Raw genomic sequence first — 21,617 nt, 5'->3', positions numbered from 1 at the left:
CGCAGAAAGGAGGCAAGGGGGATTTAGAACGTCACCCACTCAGTGAATCCAATTAATCATTTAGCAGAGTTCTAAAGGGAAGTCACTCTGAAGGAAATGAGACAGGGATGGATTTGGAACTACCAGAAACTGACATGCAGCCAGTATTGGATTGGGTTCAACTTGAAGTCAGAACGACTTCATGTTTTACCATCTGCCACCCCAAGAACCTAGTAAAGTCTGAATAGTACGGTCCACAGGGATTCACATGTGAGGAGATGTTTTGCTTTTTTCTAATGCCATTTGAAGAACATAAAACCAGAATAAATAATGTTGGGGCTTGTCCAGGAACACAGTTAGTAATTAGGAACCGCAGAAAAGATACATCACGTCTGCTGTGCGGCGGGTCCAACCAAATGTCCCGTCTGCTCCTCCATCCTCCACAGAGCCTCACACGTTCCCAATGTAAGACTTCCTACCCACACAATGGGAAGCATGGTTTCAGATACTCGGAGAACACAGGTGAGTAAGTGTACCCGCATCCTCCACCTGCAAACACAAGCACCAGGTTTCAAACCACAGCTCCAGATCACGGTGGGAGGCACATACATTGCTGGAAAGAGCCAAGAACATGGCACAGAAATAACCCTGCCACATCCTCACGTTCTAGACTCGCGTGCAGGTAGACTGCATCAAAGATGGCAAGGGACTCACAGAGTTCTCCTTTCTCACAAGTGTGTTCTCACAGAGACATCGGTCCGTTGGATGCTTTCCTGACAGGACATGACTATGGCATTGTCCTGGGTGCTCCTTTGGCTGATTCTCCTCGCCCTTTGTAGAGATGTTGTGTACACATTTTTTCACAGTCCCATCAAGAGCGTGCCCAGTGACTGAGGGATCCTCGTGATGTAAAGGAGGACAAAGGACAAGGTGTCAGCACCCTCCAGGAGTCCTGTCTCCTTAAAGCACGATCCTGCTGAAGCTAACCCTGGGAAGCAAAGATAAGATGAACAGTGTGCTGGGTGTAGCTCTGTCTAGCTATGCTCTGCGATCTCCACCGTCTCAAAAGTACTGCCTCTGGGGCATTTTGCTGGTTTAACAATGACCATGTAGCAAACATGTACTGGATTAAAGTTTGTCCGAAAGGCACCAAGCTTTGCCCTTCCCAGGAGGGTATCCAAGCAGATGATAAGCAGGAAATAATGTGGCCTGTGCTCAGACGGCCCCTGACCTGCACGAGGATGCTCAGAGGAAGGATTCCCAAGCCTCAGCTGTGAGGTCCTCTGTGAAGAGGAGAGAGCAAGTTAGGAACTAATGGGTCACCCCACTTTCTACACAGAGTGTCACCCTTCTTTTCAATCTGGACGTTCACAAGGGTGAAGAGTGGCAGCTGCCCCTTGTCACTGAGTGACCTGCTTAGTCAGGGAAGGGACTGAGAGGGCTAGTTCTTATATGTGCTTCTGAGCTGCGCCAGAACGCAGCTTGCCGAGAATGGCAGGCTGGAGAGAGGGGGTTATTCTAACACAGTGACTGTGAAGCAGAAAAATAGCACATTGCCTTGGACGGATGTGAAGCCGCTTGAGAAAGTGGTTGTGGCTGGGAAATAGCACCCCATGGCCGGGCAGGTAGGACTCGCCTCTACTACGTGTATGGGTCAAGGAAGCAACACAGACGCCTGAGTCAACATGCCGAAAGTTTAAACGGGTTCGTTAAAATAATTGTTTTTAGCTCCTACTGAAGATAGTAGGGCACATTTGTGTGTCTGTGGAAATCTACATAATCTTTCTGGATGTGACATTCTCCCTGAGCAAGCATTGGATGTATGCAAATGAGCGACTCCGTCTCAATGTGTCCTTGTTTCTCAATATGCTTGACACACTCCCAAACCCATCCTGACTTCTTCCCCATCTTCCATTCTTGACATCCAACTGGTTTCTGTGCCCTGGGTTTTGTTTCTATCCACTGAGTACAAAATACAAACCTTCAGAACAGAGCATCCCAGTTGGAGAGCAGGGCACCCCCCCCCCAAGTCCCAGAGGAGAGCAGGGAACAGCCCTCCGAGCCCCAGAGAGCAGGGAACCATGGCCCTCGAAGCCCCAGAGAACAGGGCACCACAGCCCTCTGAGCCCCAGAGAGCAGGGCGCCACGGCCCTCGAAGCCCCAGAGAGTGGGGCGCCACAGCCCTCTGAGCCCCAGGGTTACCGAAACCCCACCCCGAGGAAGGCCCTGCTAGGAAGCTGACAGAAGTCAATGAAAAAAAAGTATTAAACAAAGTGTGGGCAAATCAAATGTGGTGAAATTTAAAAAGGTCTCTTCACCCTGGACTGTAAGATTGGTTCAACTTAGGAAAATCAATTAATTCAGTAGACTGTATTAATGTAATAAGACACAAAAGACTTACTGCCGCTCTCTTAGAACAGAAAAACATGATACAATCTAACCAATTTATATGAAAAAAAAAACATTAAAGATAAGAAATGATGTCGTGGCCTAACTAATCTTCATTTCTAAGACCAGAAATCTGATGAGACTGCCCTCACCGTGGCTGCTCACTGATTTCCTGAGCTTATAGCAAGGGCACCTTGGTGAGAAAACAAAAAGAGACACCTGAGATTAGAAAGTAAGGACTGACCCACAAACTCGTGGAGGACAGGGAGAGTCTAGAAAAACCCTTTAGTTACCGTCAGTCAGCTGTTGCCGAAAGGCTTCAGACCACTCAATGGGAGAAGAAGCATCTTTGCAGTAAGCAGTGCTAGGAAAGCAGAAGGTGCCTGTGTGCAGGAATGCAGCCTCACACTGCACACAAATGCAGCCTGCAAACAGATCATGGGACTAAGAAGGGCTAAAGCCACAAGGCCGTAAAATGCAGGAGTGTAGGTCTGAGCAACCTGGGAGGAGGCGAATAGTTTGTATCTGACACCGGCTGCAGTGACAGATGTGAACACGGATGCATCTAACTGCATCATAACCTGTCACTCTTGTGTCTCCTGTGAGGCACCGTCGAGACCACAAAACACAAGCATTGGTCAGGATAAAGTGCTCGTATAACCCAACAGTAAAAAGACCGACCCTTACGATGGCTGGCAAACCTGTGTTTATGGACAAAATAAAAAGAAGCACAGAAAAGTACTCAGAGTTTTAGTAACTAAGGAGATGCTAATAAAAAGTATGAGAGACACTAAATGTCTGCCGCAGCCTGAAGACGGAGAAATTAATTAGAGGACAGCATGCGCTGTAGAGATGAAGAGGTCTGAGCCCCAGCACCGGTGGGATCATGGTAAAATGGTACATCCACTTTGGAAATCAGTCTGTCCACTCTGCCACATGTTAAATATAGAGTCGTCACAGGACTCAGAGCGTCGTCTCCTGGGGATACAGGAGACAGAACGGAAAGTGAATGTCCACAACAGAAACGCGAATGGTAACATGCACGGCAGCATGCATTATTCACGATAGCAAAACAGATAAATGACAAAAGCCGAAACTGTGGAAACTGTGTCAGTGCTCATCCACTGAAAGAGGAAAATAAACCCACGAAATTGCGTGTCACTGACTTTAAAGAGAACGGACATTGATTCCAGCCACAAAGTGACTGAAACATGGAAACGCTGTGTGAAAATAGTGTGAGAATCTAAAGACACAGAAACAAATGGGAGGATGCCAGCAGCAGTAGGAGGAGCAGGGAAGTCAGGGCAGGAACTCAAAATAGGAACCTGGAGGTAGGAGCTCAAGATGATGGGCCACATAGTGTGCTGTTTACTAGCTTGCTCATTGTCCACTCAGTGTGCATTCTTATACAACTCAAGACTACCTGCGCATGTCTGGCTACACCCACAGCGGGCTGGACCTTTTGCTATTAACCAAGAATCAAGAAAATATCAAGAAGGCTTGCCTATAGGCCAATCTCATGGGGACATTTTCTCAAATGACTCTAGCAGGTGTCAGGTTGTTAAAATAAATAAATAAATCTAACCAATACGCAAGCTTTCTCCTTTCTTTTCTCAAGGCACATCTCACTTTCCATCATGGAAATCTTAAAGCCATCATTTGGTGAGAATCCAGTTTGCTCCTTCCTCAGCACCATCCTCCATCACTGATGGTTACAAGTCCATATCATCCTAATCGTGGACTAAATGAGGACTTTCGTGTTCCTTCCTCAAGGGCTACCTCATCTCTTCAAACCTCTTCTTCACCATCTCACAATTTAACCCTGTGGGGAATAGGAGAGGTGATGCCCATCTACAAGTGATGTTCCCATATTTCAGGTCTGGGAGCCCTCTGACAATCTATGGGTCTTCTGCAAAGTCTGTGGGTATGCCCAGGGAAAGCTGACCTAGGCAGTACAGTTCTTGACTATATAATGTCGTTGATGGTCAAACCCTGTCTGTCTCTAAAATTCCACTTTTAGCTGCTTCTTGTGTGCAGTGCAGATAACCCTGTGGCTGCACAGTGCTCTTGCTAGGATGTTACTGCTGATGATTCAAGGGTTCCCCCCCCACACACACTGCACCTGCTTCCCAAAGTTATGTGGCTATCTTGGTTGCTTCCATTGGCTATATTAATTATAGTAGCCTACTTACCCTGCCCAGAAATCTCTGTCTTCATATATGTGCCTCTGTGAATGAACAAATGAAGGTGTGATAAACTAGTACCCTCAAGGTACCTATGTTTTACATCTTTCATTTTTCTCAGTCAGTTGCTGCTATGTAATGTCACATCTTATAACAATAAAGTCGATGACTGTTGGAGCCTGGGGAAATTTCTCAGTCAGTAAAGTGCCACCCAAGCACAAGTGTCTGGATTTCCATGCCCAGTGACCCTACTCTAAAGTCAGGCTTGAAACCACCCTGCAATCCCAACAGGTATAGCAGAAGACAGGAGCACCTTTGGAGCCTCTAGGTCTGGCAGTTTAGACAAATTCATGACCTTCATGTTCAGTGAGAGACCCTATCTCAAAAACCAAGGTGGAGAGCAATTGAGGGATACTTTTGACAACCTTTGGTTTATATGCACGCATGTTCCCCCACATATATAAAAAATGTGCTATGCATTGTATGGAATAAAATGCACAAATGTGATAACACAGGTCAACAGACCTCAATCTTGTATGTTCAGACAGGTCCTGTTCAGATCAAATTACAAAATATTTTCTTTGTTCTAGAAGCTCCCCCCCATGACCTTATTTTTCTGTCAAGAATCTATTTTTTCTTCTGCTATTATAAATCTTGAACTTCATGCAAGTGAACCAGGTCATAAATGTAACACTTTCAAAATATCTCCCACCAGGTTCGTGTGAGATTTTAATTCGGAGGGTTTTTCTTCACAGCCATCACAGTTATTACACTTTGAAACACTTCATTAACACCTACAAGTCGAGTTGGAAGATCTGTGTCTGTAGTTCCTCTAATGCAAACAGCTTAGACATAAGTGTTAATGGTCACAGTAATTTTCTGAAAATGTCTATTAAAATTATCACCATTGAGCTATTAGATAGGTGTCAAATTCCATTCTTCTGTGCACGTTGAAATTGCATGCATAAAAATAGACCTTGCTTTTCTTAATGAAGTCTTACTTCTTGTCTGTGTGTCTTTTCGTTGTTATTTCTTGAGTCAGGGTCTCGCTATGTAAGTTCTGGCCAGCCTGGAACCCCTCCCTCTGTAGACAAGATTGGCCTTAAACTCACAGAAATCCTTCCAAGCCAGGTTTAAAGTTGGTCAACACCATGCTGAGACTGTTTGTAAATTATCTGCTCACCCCTCCTTTTTCTTTATATTCACGATAGACCGGTTCTGCTGCACTCTCTACCCTGCTGGACACTCAAAGGTGGCAGAGTAAACATTGTGATGTCAGCACCTCATTAACATGTACAGGAGGTGCCCCTGGTACATCCATCTGCTGTAATGTATGATGTATGTATGTATGTATGTATGTATGTATGTATGTATGTATGTATGTATGTAATGTCATGGAGGATATAGAGGCAGAGCCAGCAAGCAATCCCAGAAAAGGGGAGCAGGGAGGGGAGAGAGATGCTGTGTATCACCCTCCACCCTTGAGCCTGATGTTCCTACAGCCTGTGACTCTCCTCATCTTTTTCTGTGTCTCTTCTGTATCCATGTTTTTATCTTGTCTCCTTCTCTACGTGTGTCTAACAGGAAGGGCTAAGGTTGACGTGGCACCGAAGGGCAAGGAGGGTAATTGAAAAGGAGATAGGTATGAACCTGGGAAAGAGAAGGAAAGTGAGGCCAGGAGTTGCAGAACATGATGCATGCAATATCTAAGAGTCGGCTTTAAATTGACATTGACCACAAATGGGGTGCAGGACTCCATGGTCAAAGTGGCCCCTGTGATGGGAACTTCGTGGTGAACCTGGTCTTGCTCTTTCATGCCCAAGGGCTCACACTTCCTTGCTTAGTCTTCATGCCTCTGTTCCCTCATTTACTACAGAGTGAGGAGCAATAGTGGTGCCCACGTGGCTCACTTATGAGCATTAGCTGAGTGGATACTTAGGTTACAGTCGCAGAAATGTCTGGCACATTGGGATTGTTTTTTCTTTATTGTACACAGTCAGGCTTGCCTGTTTGTCTCTAAATTCTCAAAAACACAACAGGTTTTAAGTAGAGGGGGACAGAGGTGAGGAGAAAGGGCCGCCTTCTGCTTGCCCATTCCTCTTTTGTCCTTGACAGCTACAAATCCTGCTTCAGTGAACTCCCCTCCCACCCCTCAAAGCCTCCTCCAGTGGTATAACCAGAATGGGTTGGCATCGTCTGGTTCTTGTGGCTCTTTCCTTGTGACCTGGATATTCAATGATGTTTTAGACTTTGTTGGAAATAAAGAAAACTCAAGGTTTTAGCTTCAAATAATACCTGGCAAGAAAGAGGCTTTCATTTGACGTCAGGAAACAGAAAACCCTGCACTGAAACACCGAGTTGCTTAGTACAAGAGGAAAAGTAAAATACAGGATTGCAGGAATGCTGAGATGAATTTAAGCTAAATGCACGTGTAGGTTAATTGAGTTTGATATAAAATCTGAAGGATGGGTAGAAGGGCAATTAAATTAAAACTACTGAAAAGGACAAGTCTGTAGCTAGGTGCAGTGGCACACACCTGGAGGCAAAGATGGGAGCATCTGAGGCTAGCCAGGTTCCCACAGTAAGTGTGTGTGTGTGTCTGTGTGTGTGTGTGTATGAATAACACAGGCATGTATATGTTCTATAGTTCATTATCTATCAGTTGGGAAATATGAAAAGATATTCCTATATACAACTTGTTCAAAATTTATTTTATCTTTTCCAAGAACACTTGTATTATTTTCAGTAAACAGACAACTGTTTTTCTTCCAAATGAGCCAAGAGGCAGAGAATATTCCATCACTACTTTGCTTGCCCACACAGCACACGCACACACACACACACACACACACACACACACACACACACACACGCATACATGCACACATAGTCATATACTAACAGCACCCTGCTCTGATTCACTCCACTGTTAGGATAAACAAACGTGGGTTCAACTTCAAACATTAGTGGGAGGGAGAGAGGGGTGCTCCTCCCTGCTTATTCTAACATGCATGTTGCAGTGATTTCAAAGTTTGCTTTGCATTTAAGTGAAAAAATATACACAAGTACCTCACAAATGTTTCTGCCTAGATGCTTGGGAGTATTCAAAACATTCTATTTCCATTAGAGGAAAAAAATTTCAAGAGGCACGTGGTTGACCAGATGCCCCAAACAAGCAATGAGAACACACAGCAAGCATCTGAGCCCATGTGTCAGCATCAAAGCTCATTTATACACATGTTGTTGCTTAAAGAGCATCCACGAGCCTTATTTGCGGCAGTCTTAGATGTGCGTTCTTTCTCTACATGGCCACTCTATGACAACAGCAGAATAAGGGTGGGGGATACTCTTGGTTCTGACATGGTAACATGTTAATGTTTTCTCTGAGGCATGAAAGCCTTGTTTAGTATGTCAGCACTCTGGTGATACATGGAGGGCAGTGCACAACTGCCCCTACCTTGCCTCTAGTTAGGCAAAACTGTGCCTTTCCCCACCCTTTGCCACAGGTTCATATACATGTAATGACAATGGTTATTGTTCTCTCCTTAGACGTATGAGGCCATTGTGGAACTCTGTGCAGTCCTGTTTCTGACAGTCATGGTTTAATGGACAGACTGAATTCAGTGTTAGCCTCAGAGGTGGGTGCATCAAGAATGGGAGCCTAAGCAGAGACAGGTAAACCGGTGGCTGAGGGGCCAGTCCAGCCTCCAACAATAGGGCCCACTGAAGGCTTCAAGAGAATTCCAACTGTAGTATGTCCCTTTCTCTGCTGCCTTTGGGAAGAGACCATATAAGGTTGAAGGGTTGGAAATCATTAGACTAAAGTCATGGCCACAGGCGAGCTCAGGACCCCACCCACCAAGAATCTCCGATGATGGTGATAGGAAGCCTGAGCTTGCACCTCCCAGGCATCTTGGTAATGGTGGTGTGTCCCATTTGTTGCAGGTTCTTGAGCGGCTTCATCAGTGTTTGAAGCCCTAATCTGCTCCTGGAGTTGAGTCAGGCTGCCCTGCCTGTCTTAGAGTCTGACATAGTTTATTTCTTCATTTGTTGACAGTGGCCTTGTAACCTGAAGCCTTAGTGATCTTATTGCTTAGATGAAATTCCTGGCAAAAGAAGCTTAAGGGAGGAAGGGATGCCTTAGCTCAGGGGCTGAGAGGATGTAGTCCATCATGGTGGGAAAGGCGTGGTGGCAACACCAACTAGCTGTGACAGTAGAGGCCAGAGAGACGGGTCAGCTGGCACAGACAGACAGGAAGCATAGAGAATGGAATGTTTGTGTTTTGTTTGTCTTCACTTTTGTTGCTTTTCATCCCACATGGTGGATGACACTCATATTCAAAGTGGGTCTCCTGCCTCAGTTAAACCACTCTCCGGAAATTTCTTCCCAGAGACTCAGAGCTGTGTCCTGAGTGGATCTAAACCACATCACGATGATAATAAAGGTGACCCCACTGAGCACGTGCTCTCTACTGGTGCTGACATTTGAGGGTTTCCATCTTTAATTCTGTGACTGAATACTATGTGAAAATGGATGAACTATTGGACCAGGAATTATCTACAAAAAGATTGGAAAACTGGCTCCCATTGTGTATTGCCTGTGGCATGGTTTCTCGGTAGACCTGGGGTGAGCTATCTGATCCGGAACACAGTAAACACACCCCAGGAGCAAACACACATCGCCAAGTCCACCAAATGCCTGTCAGCACAGCAGCACTCTAGGGCCACCTTTTTTTTTTTTTTAAGAGTTGGGGAATAATCTACCTTATTTGAAAGAAAAAAATACCTCGTGTGTAATAATGATTACATTTAAAAGACAAAAATAGCTTGTGTTTGTGTCAGAAATAGTGTGAACAGTGAGCAGTTGTTTGATGCATAACAAATGAAAAGTGCTTTTGAGATATTCTTGGCATCTTCACTGATCACAACAGGGTGTTGTAAAAGTGCTGTAAAATAATAAAGTCACTTGTGTTTTACTTGTCATGAGCTTTCTGGCAGTGGAAATCAGTTCCCTTCAAATGCTTGTATTTAATATTATGCTTAATGACCAATTCCACAACATAAATGAATTTCTAGGAATGAATATATTCCAACCTTAGTTCTGCCTTACTGCTGCCATCAAATCTGATATTATCCATAAAATATGTGATTCAAAGAGCTGCGATGTCATCTTTGTGATCACTACAGAGCTGGGTTTCTTAGGAAAGTTATATTTCAGGAAGTGCAATAAATTTTAAGTCATTCTTTGCCCAATGTTATGAAAGTTAATAGAATCCAATTTATGCTCCCATCATAGTTCCACTTGAATAAGGAACTAGGTCTTGCTTGATGGGACTGGGGAAGGAAAATGCATCCCTTTTGGTTGTGCATATACTCTAAGGTTTACAAAATCAATCCAAAGTCAATCCAAGACAACTTGAGGGTGTGTGAAAATGACAAGTACACATAGCTCAAACACATCTCATGCCCAGTTTACATACGTCTCATGTACGTTTATGTACATCTCATACATAGTTCATACACAAATCATGCACAGCTCATAGACAGCTCTACTGTTGTTCCTCTCGACGTTTCAGTATGGCATTCTCAATGCCTTCAAACACCAACACAAATTAGGACTGTGGACTCTCAAAGAAGATCACCATAAAAATGCACTACCTTGCAGCCAGGTCTCCAGTAGCTGGCAGAGTTCATAACTGGGTGAGAATGGGGATTGCTTCCCTCTGACAAAGTGCATAGCATATGAACGTGGTCAATAGAGGTGGGGCTTCCAGATGAGCTGCAGCTCAATTTCTCTATGTTCTATGACATAAGTGAATGCTATCTTCAGCACTAGGGTCTTACCATCAGGTTGTAGAAGGTAACCAGTAGCCTTGACAATAACTTTTAATGCTTGGGACCTAAGGGAAACTGTTGGCCAGTGACTCAAAAAGATATAAATTTTCCCCAATGCTGGGGTTTTTATTTGATGGTTTGTAATGCCCAGCTGGGTATTGTCCCACATGTTATATGTTAAATAAACTTACCCTGGGAGAGGAGAGTCTGTTTTCTTTAATGGGGTGATACTAGGTATATTCAGCCACACTCCAGGAATAATTAGGCAACACAAATTAGACTCCATGCTTTCGTTTTAAAGAGATACAGAACGTGAAATTGAGTTGGGGGAGGGGGAAACCATGGTCAAAATACATAGTATGAAATTCTCAAAGAATAAATAAAAACATTTTAAAAATAAAAATATATTGACCTACAAAAGTAACCACGTACACATTTTCATTGTAAGTGGCTCACAGATGACCTTCTCTGGCTAACTAGCTATTAAAACATGACATTTATGTCTATTACAATAGAGCCTGGGAGACCATGTGTTCCCTTCTGATTGCAGTCCAGAAAAACTTCATTCCCTGGCTTAGGTTGTGCAGTTTAATTCATTGCAGTCTGCAGAGGTAGCAAAATCCTAAATTTTAAAGCTGTGCAGATCAACAGCTTTCTGTGGGTAATTTAAATTTTGCATTCTGCATAGATAACCAAACGCTGCCTTGTGAACGCGCTTCCTGGCTAGAGGCAGATCCAAGCACTCCCATCCTAAGGAGGGGCTATTTTGAGCTGGGGATGGCCATTTCATATTCACACACAGCAACTGGTGGCACCTAAAAATAATGAGCTTGGCCACCAGCTAAGAATCCTATCCTATCGGGGCAACCGACAGGGAGCCCCAGTCAGATTCAGGATGCCTGTAAGGCACACACACCCCCTCACCCATCAGCTCAGCAGAGTCTTCTGCATTTTGAAAGCTATTGAGAAGCCATTAGCACGCAGGACTGGGAGGGAGAGCCGCAGTGCAGCACACCTCCACACTAGCGGAAGGCTGTGGCCGCACGTGAGCACCAATTAGAGCGACCCTTCCCAGGATTGTGGCACTGGAGTGTGTCAATCAAGGGCGCAGGGATAGCACGTGCGTGCCGCGGCAGTGGCTCAAACCCACCCCAGGGGCTGCTCTGAACTCCAGCTGCTGAATGAAAATGAGTTTGATGCTATCTGTAAGAGCGGGAGCAGGAGCCCCTGCTCAGTAATGCATTCTGAGGTGCCCTGTTACCTGAGCAGGAACCCTAAATTATGCATTTCTTGGGGACAGCAGTCATAGCAGAAGAGAATGCTGGGACCCACGGGAGGATTCACGCCTGAGAAGGGACAATGTCTCACTATCAGTTTATCAAATGCTGTAAGTAGACTCGCTGACTTGTGTGCGTGTGTTTATATGTTTGTCTTTTTGAAGTGTTCTTTTAAACATATGCCAAAATTAAGGCAGGTGTTCCGGCGTGTGGCATCCATACGGGCGACACACGAATCGGTCACTGTGAAGGGGAGTTGACAGGCTGAGTTCCATTTCATTTCAGATTCTAAAATAGTTCTCTCTTTAAATGCTGTAGTGTGGAAAATCCTTAGGATGCTGCATTTTAAAAAAGATATTTTAAAACAGAGAAAGAAAAATATATACATCAACAAAAGTTGTTGGGGATTCCCACACTATTAAGATGTCTGGATAATGTTTGCACAAGTTCCTTGGCAAAGGTGTGGCTGAAGTCGTTTGGTGATTTCTCTCACTGCCGAGCTGCGCTTTCCAGTGTTTCTCTCCTCCGCCTATCCTTGGGTCACCCTTGGCTGGGAAGTTTTGTCCTTGTGCTCTTCACCTGCAGAAGCTGTGCCCAGCTCTGCAGAGATGGCTGTAGGGTACAGACAGCCAGCCAGCAGTTCTCTGGATGGGTTTAACGTTGGAGTCCCAGCAGGGTTCTCTGAGCCAGACTCTGCTTGCACCTAAACCTCCTGATAGTGGCAAGGACTAAGAGGACATTTTTAGAGCAAACCCGGCTTACTGAGTAGAATTCTTTTCTCCTGAGCACTTCTGAAAACTTCTGTGTGTTCATATCTTACCTTAAAGTGACAGGTGACATTGCTGGAGACCAGATTGCTAGTGAGATTACGGGTTTGCTGACAAGGACATGCCAATGTTAATCAAGCACCTCGTTGAAGGAATGTGGTTGAAATGGATCTTGCATTTTGTTTTAAAGGAGGCTGAAATGAATGGTTGAGGAAAAAATAGTTGTCTTGTTCTTATTTTTGTTGGATAATGGACAAGAGGGTGATAGCTCTGTATTATTAAAATAAATTGCCCCGCTCAGAAGCTTTGCTTCCAGAACCAGAGTGTACTGATCAGTCTGTAGATTTGGGAATTAACTTTAACCGATAAAAGCTGTGACAGGGCCGCATATTTGAGAAGCACTGAGTAGTCTTTGTTTAACCCCTTAAGTGACTGGCCTGCTAACACACATTGTGCGTTACCCCTGGCTGGTTTCCAAACGGCGGCTCACGTTTTACTGCAGCAGCAAGGTACTGTCATGTTCCTCAAGAGCCTCTGGAGAGGGAATTCCCAAAACCGCCTGCATCATTTCACCAGGGAGCCTGGGCTCATTCCAGAAGATGAACACACACCTGGTGGAGCGAGCAAGCACGTAGCCACCGGGCATGGGCAGAAGCACAGCAGGATGGGATGGCAAGGGCTTGGGGGAGGAGGAGGAACCTCGTGGTGGCCAGACGTTACATGAGGCCACCCCGTCTCCTTCTGCCTCTTGTAAGTGTCCAATGTGACTAGGATTTTGTACCCATGGAAGAGACATGGACCTAGTGGGATGCTCTAGGCAAGTCTCATCACTGGTCACTGTTAGAGACCAAAGCAGATTTAATGAACGTAATGAATTAATAATAATGCTAATTAATGCAGATATTTCAAACGCTTGTGGAAAGCATTCCTGATGAATTTACCAAAGTAATTAGGAAGTACTCACAGCTCACCTGTTTCCTGAGCCATTAGCTACGGAGGAGAACCGCCCTCCAGAGCCACCTCCACAGAGGACTTCAGAAGCTGGGTTTTACTATGGCAGAGGCAGCCAATGGCTGCTTCATAGCATAGAATTATGGATTTTTTTTAAGGATCTCTTGAGTGCAGGAGTTTAGCTTATTTTTATTTTATGTGCACTGGTGTTTTGCCTGCAGGTATGTCTGTGTGAGGGCATCCGATCCCCTGGAGCAGGAGTTACAGGCAGTTGTTAGCTGGCATGTGGGTGCTGGGAACTGAACCCAGGTCCTCTGGAAGAGCAGCCAGTGCTTTTTACAATTGAACCTTCTCTCCAGCCCAGAACTGTGGGTCTTGGTGGCATCTCAAGAAATGGCTAAACAAGGAGAACTGTGAGGAGGTTTTATTGACAAAGGACCTTCAGTGTCCTCAGGTTCTCTGGCTTTGTCCATTATTGTGACCTAATGCTCTTACACTCTCTGTCCATACTCGCTCCTTCCTCTCCATGCCTGTGCTACATCTTGGCTTCTTCTTCTACATCACAGGTTCATAGATTTGGTCTTTTAGCCATGAATCGTAACTGTCTTATTACATTTCCTTTACTACTGTCTGAACATAATAACACCTTAACTGTGTCTTCAATACCTGAGTTTTTTTTTCTCACTTAGTCTGCTTTATTGACAAAGCTTTTGTTGGGGTTTTCATTTGATCTCTTGATTCATGTCTAGGATTTCCATGGGTTTCATGTGTTAGGGTCTCTATCCACTGAATGTCTCTCTAGGTTACAAAGTTTCTCTTCCAAGTCTTGAGTGAATTATTTATTTTATTAATGGGCTGATTGGAACCCTCTGTGAGATCATTTATAATAAGAATTGCCCTTATAAATTCTTACTGGAATTTTAATCATTTCAATGTCTTTAGGTTTCTCTATTGAATAGTTAGGAACTGGTGGATGAGCCTCTTTTGTAGTCTACCACACTATTGTATTCTATGTTGTCAGGATTTTCTGGAATTACTATTTATTTCCAGCTTTGTATGGTGGTATTTCTAGTGAGCTGCCTTTTTTTGGGGGGGGGTGTCTATCACCTATAACCACTCAAAGGTGTGAATGTGAATTGATCCAACAGCAACAACGTCAAATCAAGCCTAATACAGTGACACGGTAGCAGGCAATCAAAGACAACTGCCACACAACTAGTCCTGTACAGAACAGTGAGAACAGCGTAGCAGAGACTGCAAAACTCAAACTGACAAATGGAAAATTAATTAAAGTAGAAGGCTAAAATTAAATGGGGCAGTAGAAAAATGGAAAATAGCAGGAAGTAAATTCAATAAAAGAAAAAAAGAAATAATCAAATAAAGTAAGAACAGAAAAAAGCAAGAGACAAAAATTACTCATTGAAAGAGTAAGACAAAATAGATAGAGCTATAACAAATAAAACCAAAAGATTAAAAAAAATAAAGTATGAAAATGACAATAATATAAAGGATGAAGACTGGAGACGTTTCTTCCTGACTTTAGTATTTGGGTTTTCCAAGTCTAGGGACAGGATGCAAACTGTAAGGTAGAGTCTGTGGTAGTTTCTCTCTGTTCCCAGTGTACACACTCCAGCACTGAGCCTGAGAATTTCATGTCTGTCCATTAGGAGTGTCTGTGTGTCTCAATAGTTCCATAAACTGAGCCATGCAGGTTCCCATTCACTTCAGAAGACCCTCTGTTGGCCAATGGAATGTCTTCTGAGTGCACTGGAGAGCTGGAGGTGCAAACAGAACAGAATTCTGCACTGGAGATCTGGGAGTGAAAACAGAACAGAATACTGCCCTTCAGAGCTGGGGGTGCAAACAGAACAGAATTCTGCACTGGAGAGCTGGGGGTGCAAAAACAGAACAGAATTCTGCAGCAGAGCTGGAGAACCCAGGGAACCAAACCCTCTGCCCACAGCTCCCAGTGTCTTCATACCCAGACCACCAAGGCCACCCCTTGGGAAGGAGGATGCTAGGCCACCTGAGCGATTCCACATGACCCTCCAAATGTGATTCCGAGCTTTGTCTGGCCCAAAAGCAAACCAGGCACAATAGGGATACCATCTCCAGCAGTGGAATGACCACTGTCCCCGATCTCAAGACTCTCTTCTCTGCAGCAATTTCACAGGCTATCTCCTACCACAGAAGGTAGCCCTCACCTATGTACTGCCGACTGAGAATCCCCCTGCATCCGTCACCTTGGGTTTCTGCCTCTGTCTCTTCATCCTTATCACCACACAATGCCTTTCTCTTCCCAGATTGTGTGATGCAGACCCTCAGCAGGATCCCTGTCATGCTAGCCTCTTGATTTTGAATTCCCAGAAAAACGCAGTGCCAAACACTAGACACCCTCTCAAAAGGCTACAGCAGTCTGAACTGTGATGAGTTGAGAATGTGTTATTCCCTAGTGCCGGCCTAACAAGCAGGAGCCATTTTGACAAGATCACGACTCAGTTTAAGACTGGGGAGAGCTCTGGATTTCCCCTGGGAACCCCAATGTCTTGTCACTGGGACTGCACCTTGTAGCTTCTGTCTCCCCAGGAATTGGAGACATTCCTGTCTGGTTCCCAGTGCTTCTTCCTGACCTCTCTCTTCTCTTTTGATTGCTCACTCTCTTTATGTCCCGTTATTAGGACTCCCTAGGAAGTGACAGGATGGAGTGAGGGAGTCAGAAACATGAGCTCTCAGGACAGCCTGCAGAGTAGACAGACCAACAAGCAAACTGCCTGGAGGCTGCAGTGAGCATGCTCTAAACATTAGCGGAGACATCCTCGCCTCCAGGACTTAACGGTTGTGTTTTAACGTTTTAATTTTTTCCAAAGTGATAGATAACAAAATACTTCTTATTTCTGTGTTTTTATCCACTCAAGATGGTTGCACAGGGAGCTCACATTACCTGCAGTGTTCTTCTCTAGAAAGTCATCCCTTCATATTTTTTGCCACCTAGTTACTGCACGCCAGTCTCCACAACATGCTATACTGAAGCACTGAGCCCTTCTGCTCTTTATTTATGTCCAGTTACCTACATAGTAGCCTGACACCCTGGTCCTCCTCCTCCAAAATGCAGCATGATGCCTCTGCTCCCGCAGGCTGCCACTCTGTCTCTCCTCTCACAGGTGGGGTTTCTCAGCTCCTTTACAGGCTGTCCGGCTATGCACTATGTTTATATGTATATGTGGATTTCCATTGCTCAAGGGATTCGCTATCTAGGAGTTATGACATGTAGCCACGTGTAGGCTTTTGCTGAAACCGGCTGTAGATTCAGTGGGTGTTAAAAAGGCACCCGCAAATGGCATGCCTTGCTATGAGGAAGCCCTGTTCACAGGGAGGCACCAGTTCTGCAGGGAGGGAAGAGAGCTGGAGACGAGTCAGCCTCCCGGGAGGCAGCGAGAAGGCATACAAGGTTGAGTCGATCTTCAGGAAGCTCCTGAGGGGAAAGCTGGCGAGAACAGAAGTCCTTTAGGAAGTTATGAACACTTGGAGAATTCAGAGAATGAGCAGAGGCGCCTTCATGGGCTGTGCAGGCATGGGCAAACTCCGCCTAGGGGGGCGTGGCTCAACCACAGGAGAAAGGGCGGGGCCAATGGGCTGAGTTTCCAGTTCTTTCATTTCTGAGTGTGAGGACTGGCGTTATCCCTGTGTCAGAGCTGCCCGCTAGTCCTGGAGAGCTGGTATTGAAGGAAAGACTGTGCGAGGGAAAAGGAGGGAAGCTGCCCTGGTGATGGCTTCAATCAGGATGGCAAGTTTAGGATGCTAAGGCATGTCTGACGAAAGCACTGGTTTCACAATTGAAATCTGAAAACGAAATTTATGCCCTGGCAATGCCGAAGCTCACATGGGCAGCCCATATATTGCTGCTCTGTTGAACTTGTCCTTATTGGGTTTCATGGTCTAAGTTGATGAGGACAACTGACCAGGTTTCTTTTTCAAGAGGGCACAAGATCTCATTACAGATGGTTGCGAGCCATATAGTTGCTGGGAATTGAACTCAGGAACTTTGGAGGAATCAGTGCTCTTAACCACTGAGCCATCTCGCCAGGTATCACAGTTGGGTTGATTGAATTTAGCATCCTGATAGAAGCAGAAGTTTTGCTCTTTTGCTCTTTTTACCTGTTCTCTTGGAGTGAGTTATTCATCTCCCAGATTTCTGTGCGTGAAGTCCAGAAAATGCCTAAAGTTGTGCCATTTGGCTCCAGCAGAGCCTTCAACACACCAGATCCAAAAATTTGGAATGCCCCAGTCGAAGCTTTGCCTCTCTCCTCCCATAAAGTCTCAGTCAGGAAAGGTTGAGAACCCTGCAACCAAGCGAGGACTCTTCCTGGGCACAGCAGGAACTGAGACTCCCCCAACAGTACAGGCGGGAAGTGCCCAGAGGAGATGGCTCAGCATGGAACCGCACTTGTTGCATGGGCCAGGCAGCTGAAGGCCAATCCCTGGAACCCTTAGCAGGAGGAGAGGGCAGACTTCCCAAAAGCTGTTCTCTGATCTCCTTATGTATCTAGTGGTGTGTGCACACACACCACACAAAAACACACGCATATGCATAATGTAGAAAATGATGATGATGATGATGATGATGATGATGATGATGATGATGATATAATAAAAGAAGAAGGAGATCAAGAAAAGGAAGAAGCAGAACTATCAAAGACCTGTGTAAAGAGATTATCCTTGAAAAGCAACTGGAAGAGAACAGCAGCGGAGCCCATGAAGCTGCCTGAATGGATCCTGGGATCACTAACACCCTTGAGAAGGAAGAAGAGTAGATGAATCTGAAAGAGAATTGGAACCAATCAGAGGAGGTGTTGGGGCAGATTTGGATGTTGAGAAGGCTGAAGGGAAGGGAGTTGTAACATGCAACTGTGTGTGGTTGTGTTTGTAAGCATCAGGTGGGAACGTGGTGAGGGCACAGACTCAGCACAGGCTGACGGAGTTCGAGGAGAGCTGCCTAGATGTCACTGTGCACAGTGTGACACACACAGCCTTGAACTAAGATAAAGCTCAAAGGGGGGATGTTTGTGACAGAGATGTGGGAGCATTAGCATGCTGTTGACAAGTAAGATGAGGAAGAAAAGGGAAACAACAGCCAGACAAGAGCTGGTTCAGGGCAGGGGCGCCAGGAGGGCAGTCAGGAAGAACTATCCACAGAGGATTTGAGAGGCCTTCAATCAGGAACGCAGAAGACACAGTGCCAGGCAGTGTGTGCAGAGGTGACAGGATTGTGCATGAGGAGCATGCCTGGGAACTTTCCACAAGGACCTCATTCATGACCTAGACATCCAGAAGAGCCAATAGAGAAAGGAGAGGTCAAGTTAAAATGCAGTGACTTCAGCCATCAAAGGGCCAGAGTGAGTCTACAGAGCTCATGTTCTGACTGCCCACGAACTGACTACTAAGAGGTCTCACAGGGGTAACTGGAGAAGAATCTAGTGCTTAAAGCATCTATTTTTAAGATAGGGAGTATAGTTTAGAGGTGATTACTAGCAACAGTGGATCACAGTGTGTTGAGAATCTCTTCCTTGGCTTTGAGCTCAGAGATCCACCTGTCTCTCATTGTATATCTGGAGCCACACACATCCTGCTCAGAATCCACAGGGTAGTGAAACAAAAACCACGGAAGGTTTGTGTCGGTGCTGTACTTGCTTTTCTGGTGGCATCTTCCATTTGCTTGTGAAATTAAGATGATTCTAACCAGCACCCCAGCAACGCCACCACCCCAGCAACAACTGCAAGAAAGACGGGGCTCAGTGGTCCTTGACATTGAGGAAAGAGCTTTGCACTCACTGTTATGACTGACAAGGCTGGAGTAGAACCCATTTCCTCAGGTTTCTAGCAGGGTAATCCTGCGAGAACAGCCATTGGTGAATACCCGAGGTTCCAACCAGAGATTATTTGCTCATTGCTTTCTGAAGGAAGGAATGTTTTATGCAACTGTGAGTTACATTTAATGAATTCACCAACCAAGGGACTTTTAACTGTATTGTGTATTCAGGATGCTTCCCTCGGGTCATATGGGAAAGGTCTAGGGATAAGTCATCTCTTGGGATAGTTACAGCCAAGACATCTAACTGGAAGTTCTTTATCCTTTATACAAAGATAACAAAGCAAAAAAGACACCCGTGGACACTTGCATGAGTCAGTGGTGTACATGAACTGCTGTCCTGATTCCTTTAGTTCTTCCTCAAAGGTCTTCTGCTGTGAGTGAGGGGCTTGAGAAAAATAATTAAAGGCAAGAAGCTTGTGTCCTGTAAATCAGGGAGATTAAGAGCCTTGAATTATTTATTATTTAGAAATGAGCAATGACAGGAGAGGTGGATACAAACGAATGAGTGGTTTGTAGAGTCAATTGGTTGTTCTTCATTCTAGCGAGAGTAGCAGGAGAGGAAGTCACGAATTGAACGAGCTAGCAGCAAATGCAAAATTAATGACAGACGTGCCTCGTGGTGCCTCATTGAAGGATGTGAAACACATTTTTGTGACTTTTGTTGAAAGGCGTGGAGTCGTTCTGAGTAGGAGTTGTCCCTCAAACTTCAGGTCCAGTATTTACGCCCAAAGCCACCACCTATTCATTTCAGCATTCGGGGATTCTACAGAAGCCAACACAGGACACTTGTGAGCTGAATCCAGACACAGTTGCATGTTGTTTCGCTTGCTCTATTCTTGGGGGATATGGAGCAGGTCTTAGTCACGTGACAGTCACCTCACCAGCTACACACAGAACGTATCATAGGTAATTGTCCCCGAGAAACTGGTGTAAACTCTACCTGGAAAACATGGCCTGGTTCCTCTGCTGGTGGGAATGTGATTACAGATGCAATCATACAGCCAGGGTGTGGGTGGAGACAGCAAGCCCTCCAAAATCACGTTTGGTAACTTTTATTGTCCCTGTTGGAGACTTTGAGACTAACCCCAAGTCAGTTTCCAGTGTCTTTTCCCCCTGGTGTCTCACTTATTTCGTCTCAATGGGGTACGTTTCACAGACACTCTCTTTTCCTTAGTTGTAGAGACTTGGTTAAACCTAAAACAAACCAAGGTGAATACTGAACTTTATGTATCAAGGCTCTTAAAATAGATTTGGGCGAGTCAGTTAGCGTGTGAGTGGACAGATGTATGAACAATGCATGGCCACACCCAGATGTGTTCTTTGCAGCAACTGTGACTGGATACAGGGTAGCCTATGACTTCACAGAGTCCATGGCCAGCAGGGCGTGGGGGCGGGGGGCAAGAAGAATATGGACTGATGTGTTCCTTTAAGGCTTTGGAGATGGTTCTGCAGGTTAAAGCGCTTGCAATCCAGATAAAGGAGTATGGGACTGTAATCTTGGTGCTCTTATAGAGAGATCAGAGGTAGAGAGAAAACCCCTGGACGTCCATAGCATGGCTAGACTGGCATACTTAGGGTAAATAATAGCAGACCCGTTTTAAACAAGGTGGAAGGTGGGGACTGGCACCCGAAGTTGTCCTCTGACTTCATGCGGCCTTCTTGACACATCCATGCCCACGCTGACACCCACACATACAAACATACATATGTATGCACACATATAATACATACATACAAGAATGAAAAGAAAAGATACAGCATTCTCTTAGTGACTAGAGCATAATTACAGAGACCACTGCTTCACACACATATTCAGACACACTCAGAAGACAGAAATGTTAAATGCAAGGATTGAGTTCCACGGGCTCAAAGGGCCTAAGAAGGGCCAGGCTTAGCACTGTGCTCTGGGAGCTGGCTCCCGAGTTCTCAGGGTCTGAGTGGGTGATGTTGGCATGTGGCAGTGTGGTGAACACAGTTCACTGACTTCTCTTCCACTCCCCTTTTCATACGCATGTGAGTCTCCTACTGCGATACCTTCGTAAGCAGGGACTTTGACTTTCCAGGCCTTAGTCTACAGCCAAGAGCACAGAAGGCAATTCTGTCAATAGTTGGCTTAATAGCAGTTGATTGATTGGCGGGTATTTGGCATCCTGTCTTATGGAAGATACATATTGAACAGGAAATAAGAAGCTAGTTGAAACCTAAAAGTGTCATTTAAAACTGACTAATGTAATGCATATGTCATATTCTATATAATTTTATCTTTAGTGATTCTGTGAGATGTGTGTCCATGGCAACAGGACAAGAGAGAGGCCAGTGAGATGCTCTTGGGTGAAGGCTGCCAAGCCTCACCCCCTGAGTTTGATCC

General features: G+C 45.2%; 1 protein-coding gene across 4 annotated transcripts in view; it reads left to right on the top strand.

The window, feature by feature from the left end:
• Myo16 (myosin XVI) overlaps window positions 1-21,617 on the top strand; it is a 474,821-nt gene that overhangs the window by 128,155 nt on the left and 325,049 nt on the right. The window contains exon 1 of one of the 4 annotated variants that reach the window (XM_005366303.3): window positions 11,259-11,772. The exons of the other annotated variants lie outside the window; for them this stretch is intronic. Coding sequence (XP_005366360.1) covers window positions 11,745-11,772 — 28 coding nt within the window. The 5' untranslated portion in view covers window positions 11,259-11,744. Of the gene's footprint in view, window positions 1-11,258; window positions 11,773-21,617 lie in introns of those variants that run through there. 4 annotated transcript variants of the gene reach the window in all.

Source organism: Microtus ochrogaster, unplaced genomic scaffold (assembly GCF_000317375.1).
Source record: "Microtus ochrogaster isolate Prairie Vole_2 unplaced genomic scaffold, MicOch1.0 UNK7, whole genome shotgun sequence".
NCBI classification, from domain to species: Eukaryota; Metazoa; Chordata; class Mammalia; order Rodentia; family Cricetidae; genus Microtus; species Microtus ochrogaster.
Note: the sequence above shows the minus strand (reverse complement) of the source record. Positions and strands in the feature narration are given on the sequence as shown.